This window comes from Onychostoma macrolepis, chromosome 05, assembly GCF_012432095.1.
Source record: "Onychostoma macrolepis isolate SWU-2019 chromosome 05, ASM1243209v1, whole genome shotgun sequence".
Classification (NCBI taxonomy): Eukaryota; Metazoa; Chordata; class Actinopteri; order Cypriniformes; family Cyprinidae; genus Onychostoma; species Onychostoma macrolepis.
Genome location: NC_081159.1, coordinates 5,465,553 through 5,478,103, shown reverse-complemented (window position 1 = coordinate 5,478,103; position 12,551 = coordinate 5,465,553). Strand labels below are relative to the sequence as shown.

General features: G+C 37.7%; 2 protein-coding genes across 2 annotated transcripts; one reads left to right on the top strand and one right to left on the bottom strand.

The window, feature by feature from the left end:
- The first annotated feature begins 22 nt into the window (after positions 1-22).
- zc4h2 (zinc finger, C4H2 domain containing) lies at positions 23-5,162 on the top strand. Its single transcript, XM_058776970.1, has 6 exons — positions 23-77; positions 151-228; positions 813-984; positions 1,548-1,720; positions 1,957-2,119; positions 3,566-5,162. The coding sequence occupies exons 2-6, from the start codon at positions 176-178 to the stop codon at positions 3,677-3,679; spliced, it is 675 nt and encodes a 224-aa protein (XP_058632953.1). The 5' UTR covers positions 23-77; positions 151-175; the 3' UTR covers positions 3,680-5,162.
- Positions 5,163-6,592: 1,430 nt separating this feature from the next.
- shisa2a (shisa family member 2a) lies at positions 6,593-9,228 on the bottom strand. The gene is made up of 2 exons (XM_058777065.1): positions 8,842-9,228; positions 6,593-7,591 (listed from the first exon to the last, which is right to left on the bottom strand). Exons 1-2 carry the CDS (start codon positions 9,128-9,130, stop codon positions 7,092-7,094), a joined length of 789 nt encoding a protein of 262 aa, XP_058633048.1. The 5' UTR covers positions 9,131-9,228; the 3' UTR covers positions 6,593-7,091.
- Positions 9,229-12,551: the final 3,323 nt, after the last annotated feature.

Genomic DNA, 12,551 nt, shown 5'->3' with positions numbered 1-12,551 from the left:
TTGAACACTCTCCCTTTAAGCCTCGCTGAGGATTGTGGGAAATGTAGTCAGCGCCGTGTTGCTGTTGTCCACAGCTGGTTAGCATTTCTATTGTCTTTCTTATGAGAGGTATATCCGCTACAACCTTTACCTCCTTTCTTATTCCCACAGAAGTCTCACACTTTCATAGTCCACCATGGCGGACGAACAAGAGATAATGTGCAAGCTAGAAAACATCAAAGAAATAAGGTAAGAAAAGCTGAGATTGATCCCAAAGCAGACACGCTAGCCTCTCTTCAACATCTGGCCAGTACAACCTATATTGCAAAAACCCAGCGCAATTCTCCTTAATCATTTCATTTCATAAGCAATGCATGAATTTGCATGTATAGTCTACCTGAAAAAAATAATATAAGACATTTATCCTTTGACAGGCTCTTTGTATCGGTCATGATGCTAAAGCAAACCGCTTAAACTATAAAAACACAGCTTTGCACTAATTCTGCATTAACCGTTATTTTCGACGTGGATGAGTGTGAAAAGCATCCTGTTGTGGTTAGACACGAAACTGCAGAGCAAACGGTTCATTTCCTGCGTAACAGTTCTAATCATTTATTCACACCTCAGACGTACACATGATTGTCTGGTTGTTGTAAATATAGCTATGCACGCACAGGGTCTAATGCGTTTTGTGATCGGATCTCTGAAACCACATTATAGATATCTTATTTAAAACCACATGCACCAGATCAGAAGTCTTTGCATTTGCATTGTATTGTCATATGCTGTCATTCATTGGCTGGATGTTTATTGTGTTTTGTGTGGTTTTGCAGGAATAAGACAATTCAGATGGAGAAGATCAAATCTCGACTGAGGAGTGAGTTTGAAGCTCTGGAGTCAGAGGAGAAGCACCTGAGAGAGTACAAACAGGAAATGGATCTTCTGCTGCAGGAGAAAATGGCTCATGTAGAGGAGCTGCGTCTCATACATGCTGATATTAATGTGGTAAATAAGAAAAAAAACATTACACACTACACTCCAATATTTATCATGTTTTGGTGCAGTCAATAAGTAAATATATCCATCGCATTTACACTGACTATGACTTAATGCACCATTCATACATTTCAGGTAAGTAAGATTTTAAAAAAACTTAATTTTATTCAGTAAATATGCATTAAAATGATCAAACGTTCAAAAAATTAATTATAATAAGATAAAATAAAGGCTGTTCATCAAAGAATCCTAAAGTAAAATGCATAATGGTTTCCAGAAAAATATTAAGCAGCTCAACTGTTTTCAACATTGATAATTGATAACACTGATAAAACAGTTAAATTGTAACTATATTTCACAATACTAACGTTTTTACTGTATTTTCAGTAATACAATATTACATTATAATAGCTTCTTTCAAAAATGGTTAAATGGTAGTATATAGGTTTTATAAGCTCTACAAGCACTTTTTTTCTGTGATGTCAAGGATCTGGCCCCTGTGTTAGGTCAGATGGCTAACCATTAGGTTCACACCATTGTGATTTATGGAGTGGCTGTATTTCTTCTCCCAGATGGAAAACACTATCAAACAGTCTGAAAGTGACTTGAACAAATTGCTGGAGTCAACCAGACGTCTCCACGATGAGTACAAGCCACTGAAAGAACACGTGGATGCCCTGAGGATGACCCTCGGCTTACAGAGACTCCCTGACCTCAGCCAGGAAGAGGAGAAGCTCTCATTGGAGTTAGTAACACTGTTCCTGTGTGTGTGTGTGTGTGTGTGTGTGTGTGTGTGTGTGTGTGTATGTGTTTGACTGGGGGAACTCCTCAAAATGAGTCATTGCAGTGTAGGAGTGTGTGTTTGCAAGAGAGTAATTCTTAAAGCTGAGTCAGAGAATTTGCGAGACAGAGAGTGTGTAATTGTGTATGGGAAGGCTAAATTGCTTACTCTTTGTTTATGTGCTCTTCATCTCCTTTCAGCTACTTTGAAAAGCAAAAGGCTGAGTGGCAAACAGAACCTCAGGAGCCTCCTATCCCAGAATCCTTAGCGGCAGCGGCGGCTGCAGCCCAGCAGCTTCAAGCTGCACGGAAACAGGATGCCAGACAGACAGCGACGTTCCGCCAGCAGCCACCACCTATGAAGGTGAATAGACTTTTACATTACTGCAGCTGTATCTGTGTACACACACATCAGCAATAATGTGGAGAAATGTATTTAGTTCATTTGACCGTGCCTACACATTGCTGGCAAGAGAAAAATATTTTACTTTAGTTGTGAGCTTGCATTCTGAATTAAATGTTATTAGGGAGGTGGTACAGGTCACACAAAATGAAAATGAAAATAAAGCAGTACAACTTGCTGTTGATTTGTGTTTGTTGTTCCAAAAAGAATGGAAAAGTTCACAAAAGAATGACGTTGGTGTTTTGAAAAGATTCTTTCATTAAAATCCACCCTAATTGAATTAACATCTGAGTCTATACTCAATGACCTATACCAAAGTTCCTTTCAAGGAAAGACCGTTCACTCGGACGCCATATTTGCAACGCCTCCGGGCAGCTCAAACAAGACCAAGTCCTATCTAAATGAATGGGGGAATGCTGAAATTATCAAAATCTGCTCGCTGACCTCGCGATTAAATTACATATTTCAAGTCAGCAACAAAATCTGAAATGAACTGCCCCATGAATGTTGTTTCTTATGCTCAAATAGTGTTTAAAAAGCTTATTTTTCAGGCTAGACCAGCCAATGCGCATGTGTAGTTTCAACGCTCTTATGCAGGGGTCACCAGGCTCAGTCCTGCAGAGTTTAGCTCCAACCCTAATCAAACACTCCTGAACCAGCTAATCAAGGTCTTACTAGGTATATTTGATACTTCCAGGCAGTTGTGTTGAGGCAAGTTGGAGCTAAACTCTGCAGGACACCGGCCCTCCAGGACTGAGTTTGACCCCTGCTCTTAAGAGTTATGACTGCACAATGTGCGCACGCGCATCGGCTGGTCCAGCCATTCATAAGTATAGGAGTGAACCGTCTTTGTATTTCTATAGTCTTTGGCTATACTCGATGAGCTGTGGAATGAACTGCTAGCATGCTATTTTACCGTTCGTCTATTTACATTCGTCTACCGTTCAAAAGTTTGTGGTCAGTAGGATTTTTGCTTTTGAAAGAAGTTTCTCTGTTCACCAAGATAAAAATAAAAACACAGTAAAATAGAGAGAGATTATTACAACGGAAAATGACTATTTTCAATTTTAATATATTTTAAAATGGATCTTATTCATGGGGTGGAAAAGCATAATTTTCATCAGTGTCACATAATCCTTAAGAAATCATTCTAATATGCTTATTTGGTGCTCAATAAATATTCATTAATATTGTGAAAATTTATTTCATGATTCTTTGGCAAATAGAGAAGGACAGCATTTATTTTAAATAGAAATCTTTTGTAACATTATAAATGTCTTTACTGTCATCATTACTGAATAAAATATCAAAATCTTACTGACATTTTGTAGCTGCTTATTGTGGAAAGACACTAGAAACTGCTATATAAAGTAAAAGAGATTTATTTCATTTGTTGTCCCTTTCCAGGCTTGTCTGTCCTGCCACCAGCAAATCCATCGGAACGCACCAATCTGTCCTCTCTGCAAAGCCAAAAGTCGCTCACGCAACCCTAAAAAACCCAAGAGAAAACCCGACGAGTAACATGCACAGCTACTAACAACCTCACAGAAAGCCTGGCTAACACACATAACCCCAACAGAAAAAAAATTACTTGCATAAACGCACTCACTTACGTTCTCGCGCATGCACATTTCCACACAAACACACACTGACAGTCGCCATGATGCCACATCTATACACCCGCTCCATTGTCCTGAAGGAATGGACCATCTGCAGTCTGATAACCTGACCTCTTATAGTGATCCTGTAGTTAACCTGTCTTCCTGCTTCAGTGGACATGAGGTCTCAGTTTTTCATTTCATTTTTATATAAGTGAAACCTTGATATTGTGTTTGTACTGTGTCTGTATTTAGTTCGTAGTGGAAATGGATGCTGGTTTAGAAATATTGAAGTGTACTATTCTGTGTGGGGTTTAATTGTAGTGCATTAGTTCAAACTAAGTTCTCTAAAGTGGCTTTAGTCAATAGAGCCGTTTGTACGGTATTCAGTTAACGCTTAAACTGATCTTTAATCATTTTAATTAATTAATAATGGTATGATTTTGCCTTTGTCTTTTAATGTTTTTCCCTCTTGATAACAATGTTTTTCTTGTGTTATGTAACCATGGACTGTCCCAGACCATGTCAGTGTTCTAGAATGTCTTGAGGGCCGTTCACACAAGATGTAGTTGGAGAGCATTGAAATGGATAAGAACGAGTTTTTAACTCGAAGCGTCTTTAAAAACGTGGTGCTAATGGCAGGAGACGCTGAAAAGACGGCCATTGAAACAAATACTCCAGATACAGAGACCAACAATTAATGCAGACTAAATGCAAAAGCATGTGTGAACAGCCCTTTAGTAGTAGAGTAATTATGGAACACAAGTTGAATGAGAATTCTAAACCTTGAGTTCTTATAGAACTATCATTCAATTTGAGCGAATGAGCTGTTATTTGTGTTTTGGAATTTGACCCAAGGGGCATTAAGAACTTGTTAGAATCTTCAGTATTGAATCGTTGTGTTTATGTCTCATCTTTTCTGAGAGTCGGTTTTTTTAATAATTAAAACCTGTGAACTAATAAACTTGTGTAACTTTTGTCAAAATTAAATTGTAGAATAATACAATTCCTTTCGGTTGGTTATGTCATCTAATTGATTTGCTTTCTCTCTGTCACTCTGTCTGGTATTGGATATGTATCTGGAATTTGACCTTTCACCCATGACCCCTAACAATGCAATAATCAATCTTTTTTTTTGGCTAATCTCTTTACCAGCAAGAGGTTCTACATTCTTTTTGCACTGCGCTCTTGATCCTGAAGGGGGCGATATTTACACTCCAGGAAAGTGTTAAAGGTGACATACAAATTACGCTCCACTGAGCATTTGTGGCATGTTTTTCTACAGCGCTTAAGTTGAAATTTAAAACACACTCACGAAAGCACTTTATATCATAACATTGGTTCTCAACCTTTGAGCAGGGCCTCAGGAAACTTAAGGGGCTCACTGGCTGACTTAAATTGTAGTTTTATTTAAATAATTATAATGAATATGCAAAAAATATGTAAAATAACGATAACATTTTATTGAAAAACATTCAGAATCTTGACTCTTATTAAAAAAAATTTGAATTAAACTGAATAAAACTAAATTAATTAATTTCACTCAAGCATTACTGAAAGTGAATTCAAAAACTCATTATATTAGTAGAACTCAAATAGAATGGGTTAGATTTCTACTTCCCAGCATGCTTTGCTGCAGTCTGTAAGTAGAGTAGATGTTGAAATCAAATGTTAATTTATGTGTTTTGGCATGTATGGAGATCTGTTAGTGGTTAAATAAAAAAAAAATCTTTTATGATAGGATTTAAAAGTGCTTGTTATGTCTGACTTTTTGGGGGGTTCCCATCGTGGTGAAATTGAGTATTTAAATTTGTTGTTGTTTTTTTCTTGTTTTTTTTCCCCTGGAATATTAACATAGGCCTATGTACGTTATAGCTAGCTGACTTGACATATTACCATGTGCCCTAAAACTATATGAGGGTTGAGTTTATGCATCAATACACAAGATATTTGAATTGTGCATATTTGATTGTATATTAGGAAATTTTCTTTGTATAGTGAACTCAAATAAGTTCAAATTACTCATAACTACTGGTTTCTAAACTTAAATGAATTGAGCCAGTCGGTTTCCTTATTTAAATGAGTTTTACAGTATATTACATAGCCTATTATATTTACATTAAGATCAGAGTGAACACAAAACTAATACAGTATATATCTCAGGAGCTTTGCGTGTGTTAATTTTCTCTTTTTAGCATTTCAAGTAAAAAAAAAAAACATTGTGTGCGAGTGAAGAAAAGCATATTGGTTTATTTACAGTTGTGTACCTGAGCAGATTTATTTGGCTGCATGGCTGTATTTATTCATGTTTCTTTAGCTTCACATTACACGGTTTACATCATAAGAGGATGTGGGCTGAAACTCAGTAGGCTCGTCTGCAACTCGTTAATGAACTCATACGCATCTGCTTAAACTCCAGCTGGGCCATCCAGAGCCTAATCTCACTCACACACCCCTCTTTACCTGCACTAATCCCACTCTCAGGGGCGTGAGGAGATCTGCATCTTTTGTCCTCTGCCCTCCTGCCGTTTCCACACACAAACACACAAAACCTGCTCAGCCACACACACAAGCAGCTGTGACGGCTGGAGAGCTTTACATTCACAAAGTACTGTAAAGGAAAACCCAAAGCTCTTTGCAGGACAAAGAGACACTTACTGTTCAGATGGCTAGAAGATCTCGAGAACTTCAGTTTAAGAACAATATAACCAAATTAAACTAGTTCCAGCTAATTAAACCAATGTTGCTTGAGTTTTTCATGAGTCCTACATTCTTAAAAATAAAGGTTCTTTATTGACATTGATGGTTTCATTAATGACTTGTAACATTCATTGCACACACTTTGAAGTCGAAAAAGGTTCTTTAGATTATTAAAATATCCTTCACAGTAAGAAAATGTGGTTCTTTAAAGAACTACTCACCAAAATGTTCATCTGTGAACCCAAAATTCTATGGCACACTTTTGGGAGTGTAGTGTAGTTTCACAAACGTGTCTTGAAATATTCATATTTTTTTGTATAGGAATGAGTAGAATCAAACAAATTGCCTATGAAAATAAATTTATTCTCTAATCTATTATAAATAACAATACAATCAGTGATTACTGAGCAACAATCAAGTGTTCATGCAAATACACTCCTATGAGAAGTATCAATACATCATAAAAAGGTACCCCACCATGACCAACATTGTATCAGTCGTAATTGTGTTTGTGGATACAGAACATGTTTGTGGAAGCCATCCAAGGCAGCAAAAAGAAAGTATCCCTGAGACTTTCCTATTCCTAGAGCAGTCCCACACAGTTTTATAGTCCATTCGTAGTTTTATAAACATTATCAGATAGTGACAGGGGGATAGATGGGCTCCGTGTGCATGGGGGCCTGGGGAAAAGGCTGCCCGTGCACCTGCCCAAACGCAGGACGGGCATCCAGGAAGGCAGGGGCCATCAGCATGCTGCGTTCTGGAGGAAGAGCGTAATTCATGTAGGGCTGGTAGAACTGTGGTGCCCCCTGTGGGTGTGGAGGAACATACTTCTGGGAATGAGAGGGTGGGAACGCATTTCCCATCGGGCCGTAGAGGTTCACGCTGAGCTCGGATGTTGGAGGGCGAGCATTTGTCATGGAGGAGCCTGAAGTGGAGGTGCGGGACGGGGTAGAGCTGTCCACAGAGGGCCCTCCAGACTCCAACAGGCTGGTCTGAGTAGCGGATGGCCCCGCTGGCCGATCGCTCGCTTTGGATTTCACACACTGGCAGCAGCAGACAGATATAACCGTGCCAACCAGAACGAAAGACAGGAACGCGCTCACCACAATCACAAAGGGCAAATAGGTTGGAACTGGGGAGGGAGAGAGAAGAGACAGAATTAAACATGAGGGTTATACAAATATGCATATCTGGGGTTGGTGAAAAATTCCTCTGAAAGTTACAAAAATGCCCCCACACACAATGAATTCATTTAAAATGTTAGAATTCAGAATGACCTAGGCCTAAGTATTTTAATATTATCAAGAGTAATCAGGCGGGCATCTAAAATTATTGGGTACCCACAGACTAAATAAGGCCAAGAGGTGTTGTTGTGGATTAATTGTGGTTTGCTTGAAGATAATACAGTTTTTGGAATCTTGAATATGCTCAGAAAAAAAAAAAAGAAGAAGGTAAAAATGGCCCAAAATATTATTCCAGGGAAAATTTCAGAAATATATCTTGTTATTACCAAAATGTAATTTTTTAAAAGTTTCTATTGAAACCACGTCATTCAAATAATTATATAACTAAAGGGCAGATTTGAAGAGCACACATACATCAAGGTAGCCAGCAGTGGCCAATGAATTTTTTCCATACAATTATTCAAATTTAACATAATTAAATAAATTACAACAATACATTAATTCATTTCCTTAAATGACTCTTACACTACTACACTGTACAAATGATTTTTCGAAGTTGTGAATAAAACAAAGTATATTGGTTATAACGTATAAGTATAAATTTCATTCAATGTGTTGCTGTTTCTTTGTAAATATTTGTGACCCTGGACCACAAAAGCAGTCATAAGTAGCACAGGTATATTTGTAGCAATAGCCAAAAATACATTGTATGGGTCAAAATAAACAATTTTTCTTTTATGCCATAAATCATTAGGATATTATGTAAAGATCATGTTCCATGAAGATATTTCGAAAAGTTACTACCGTAAATATATCAAATCTTAATTTTTGATTAGTAATATCCACTGCTAAGAACTTCATTTGGACAAATTTAAAGGCGAATTTCTCAGTATTTTTATTTATTAATTTTTTTTTTTTATTTTTGCACCCTCAGATTCCATATTGTTGTATCTCAGCCAAATATTGTCCCATCCTAACAAACCATACATAAACTGAAAGCTTATTTATTCAACTTTTAGATGATGTATCATCTCAACTTCAACAAATTGACCCTTATATCCATTTTGTGAAATTAACTAGCAATTTGAGTGAAGACTGTTTCAAAGTAAATCCTACACCTTTTTTTTAAGTGTACAAAACGTAAAAAGAAAATAAAAAAAAAAACAGATGGAATACACAAGTTTTTATAAAGACTCACCACTTTCTGTCACCTTTCTCATGTCGCCCGTGTTCTCCGGTTCGGAGCCGGTGTCGCAGGTGCTCTGATCGAGGCGAGCCTCTGCGTACGTGCAGCAGTACCTGAGCGCGCACGTACCGCAGCAGTAGCGCGCGTCCTCGCCGTCAAAGCGCTCCGGACACTGGAATCCCCGGTGCCAAGAGTTGAAGGAGTCCGTCCAACCGTGACAATATTCCCCCGATAACGCAAAAGACACCGGGAGAACGACTGATACCAATAGAAAGAGCGCACGTGATACAGACGAAGTCATGGTCGTGTCTGTTTAAATCCTTTGCGCGGCAGAACGCGGTTTAAATGTGAAGTTGCTTCGAAGATCCAGCAAGCCAGTCGCATCTGATCCGGAGTCACTGTCTGCAGGCGTCATTTATGTGTTTGCTGGACCCCCATCCCCCTTCAAACACACACAGACATTAGCAGCCCCTCCTCCCATCAGCCCCTCGTTATCGCTCATCTGCATTTAAAGTTAGGCGAGGTTTAGTGTTTGGCAGGTTTGTTTATTTGTATGTTTGCGCTGCTAATTACTGTATTCAAGATATGACAAGCAGTGATGAACTCACTCTAAATGACATCAGATCCCAGGGTCACAAATAAAACTCAGTCATTTTTTAAAGTGAGGGTAAGGCTGATGGTACACGGGGCAATTTTTTTTTAGCAGTGTTGCTCAGGCACTTTCCCACTGAGAATTGGTAACAAATTTCTATCTGGATACTTTAGATCAGTCATGGGCCCTGTGCCTCACCTGGTTACCTGTTGCCCAGCAAACATTGCTCAAAAAGTTGCCCTGTGTATCATCAGCCTAACTGAGGACTTTACAACAAAATATCTGAATGCCATCGGTTTACATTTTTAAATAAAAAAAAAAAAAAACTTTGGAAAAACTCAGATGCATAACTCAGATATACAAATAGCATGTCTATTCACGTCTGGAGATGGACGGAGCCTTTTGTATGTGAGTGTATGTGGGGTTAAAGGTTACAGACTGTGCTTGTCTGTCTCTGTTTACTTTATCTGAGACAGGGAGGTCAATTCACTATCAATGCACATCTAAACACACACACACACACTCATTAGTTACCAACTATGAAACTCCTTATGCTGCGGTTCTCAACTACAGTCTTGCATCAGAATCCAGATTCAGAGACATCAAGAAGTGAAGAAACAGTACCAGAATTGCTTACTGTATGAAAGTATACATGAAATTGCATGAAAATCAAACATCGAAGTGTATTCTTTTTTTTAACTGCAGCATTATGCATCATTATTACCATGGCAGAATAGGAAATAAATAAAAAATAAATCAATCAATCTTTCTTGAATTTTGATGATTTTATGGTTTTGACAGCCATAAAAAAAATATATGTTTTTCTTACTGTAAGTGAACTTTCATTTAATGCAGTCTGGGTCATATTTATTCATTTTGCTTCCCTTATGTGTTCATTGCATTTTATTATTTCCATTTATTTCAATTTTTTTTCTGCTGTCCACAACCTGTGTTTATACCTTGTGTTTCACCATTCATGTGAAAACATCAAACTCTAGACCTCCAAAAAATTATATTTCCATAGAGGACCATATTTAATATTTTAGTGCTGTAATTAAAATGGTAAAGAAATAACACAATTCACTTGTTCACTAATAACAGGTTATTCAAATACATGCAGGTTATTCCATGTAACATCCATGCATATCCGCCCTACATATGCCCTACTGCGTTCATTGGAACTGATTTTTACTTCCATTCAGGTTTTACATCTTTGACTGCATCCCAAAAAACAACACACATTGTCATTCACATAAATCTATGTTGCAGCTGGGCAGACCTGATTGTATCAAGCTATTAACAGAGATTAGTCCTCACACAAAAGACAGTAAATTGCCATTGTCTGAGAACTCATTAGCATCAGGTCAACAAAGCCTGTCTCCTGAGGGTGTGACAGGCTCGGCTTTTTGAATATGACTGAGTCATTAACTTTAACTAGGTGCTTAAGAATTGCATACATCTCAGAGACTGAGACCAGGAGTAACGCATGTGTGTGTGTGTGTGTGTGCATGCGCGCATGTAGGGCCTAAATGTGTGCAAGCTCCAGATGGCAAATGTATTTCTGAAAAACAAAATAACTGGTAATATGACACCATTTGGTGTTAGGATTACAGAAACTGGAAAGGGAGACAATAAGAAACAAGAGAAAAAGAGACAGTTGGAAGGAGAGAAAGAGGGAGGAACCAAAACAGAGACTGAGAGTGAAATAGACAGGAAACTGGAACTAGTTTCTAGTTGTATTAAATGTCCTTTCTTCAAGTAAAATTTGGTGCTTAAGAAACAGCTTGATATTTTTGTAGGAATTCAAGTAATGACTGCTGAAAATTCAGCTTTGCCATCACAGAAATAAAATTAGATTTTTGATCAAATAAATGTACCTTTATGAGCATAAGATTCTAAGAAACTAATATATGGTTGTTTTTATTGTTTCTAATTGTAATTATGTTACTTTTCATAACATTTACGATACCATTAGCATACTAGTACAGGTACTTTTGTAGGCTACCTTCTAGTCAAAAACAATCAAATGTCAAAAGCCTGTTGACATGCCCAAACCTGGTCTGCTCACATTGAGAATGCAGGAATTAGGTACATGAAATGATACCGCTCAGATGGAGCTGAGTTAAGTGTTAGACAGCATTCAGATCTGTGTGTTAAGATCCATCTGCAGATTTTATCCTTATCCTGAAGGGCCTGATTCATGTCTGTTTTGTTTATCTGATTCTCTTCTCTGAGTTGAGATTCCTAAAAACACATTAGCTTCTCCAGCAACTGAGGCTTACGCTTCAAAAACAAACTCCTGGGCTGCATCCAAAATAGCATGGTACTTATTTTAAGTAAGTACTTTTACATATTTTTGCTTATTCATGTTAGATTTTGGGCCTTTATTATGACAAATACGGTGGATACAGTATGAAATTGTGTACATAATCCGGACGTACAACAGCTGTTATGCTGTCATTATCATGTGACCTACGCAGGCCTGCTTTTATGTAAGGGGTAGGTTAACTGTATTTCTTGAGTAAATGCTGCCTTGATTCAAATAAAACTCACCTTTGCTCGTAATTGCAGTCAACAGTTGTTGTCGTTGTTGTCTCAGATTCAACAGCATGTGTATTTTGTGCTTTTGTGTTTACAGGACATTGGCAGGTATTTGAGAGGGAATTTGGCTTAAGCCGAGTGAGCTGTATGTTAATGTTCTTCATTAGTGGGCTGTTATCAGATAACTGAGCCTAAGGGTCGGTAGGTCGTTATGGCGACAATGGGTCAAGCGATGGGGGTCCTCCCCAGCAATTAGGCAAATCTGGTTGGGCCACCCTGCAGGAGCAACCCCCCTGTGCTGTCTGGGTGTAGGTAAGGCTTAATGAGGTTTCCAGATATGTTTAGGCTTGTCTAGATCAGGGATTTTCAATCTTTTAAATGCCACAGATCATTATGCGATTCACCCCATCCTAAATAATATGTATTATTTTAATAAAAAATAATATTAAAAATATTAAATATTTGGAAATTATTTAGTTTCTGTTGTGTTACATCATTGTGTTTTTTTCTACTCACTTTTTTTATTATTAAATAACAATTTTTATTTTAATAATTTTATTTATTTAAATGTTTTTTTTTCAATCAAATG

Coding starts and splice junctions, on each gene's coding strand:
- zc4h2 (XM_058776970.1), top strand. CDS start 176: ATGGCGGACGAACAAGAGATAATGTGCAAGCTAGAAAACATCAAAGAA. Junction 1,721..1,956: donor GAGGAGAAGCTCTCATTGGA/GTTAGTAACACT, acceptor ATCTCCTTTCAG/CTACTTTGAAAAGCAAAAGG. Junction 2,120..3,565: donor AGCAGCCACCACCTATGAAG/GTGAATAGACTT, acceptor GTCCCTTTCCAG/GCTTGTCTGTCCTGCCACCA.
- shisa2a (XM_058777065.1), bottom strand. CDS start 9,130: ATGACTTCGTCTGTATCACGTGCGCTCTTTCTATTGGTATCAGTCGTT. Junction 7,592..8,841: donor GAGAAAGGTGACAGAAAGTG/GTGAGTCTTTAT, acceptor CTCCCTCCCCAG/TTCCAACCTATTTGCCCTTT.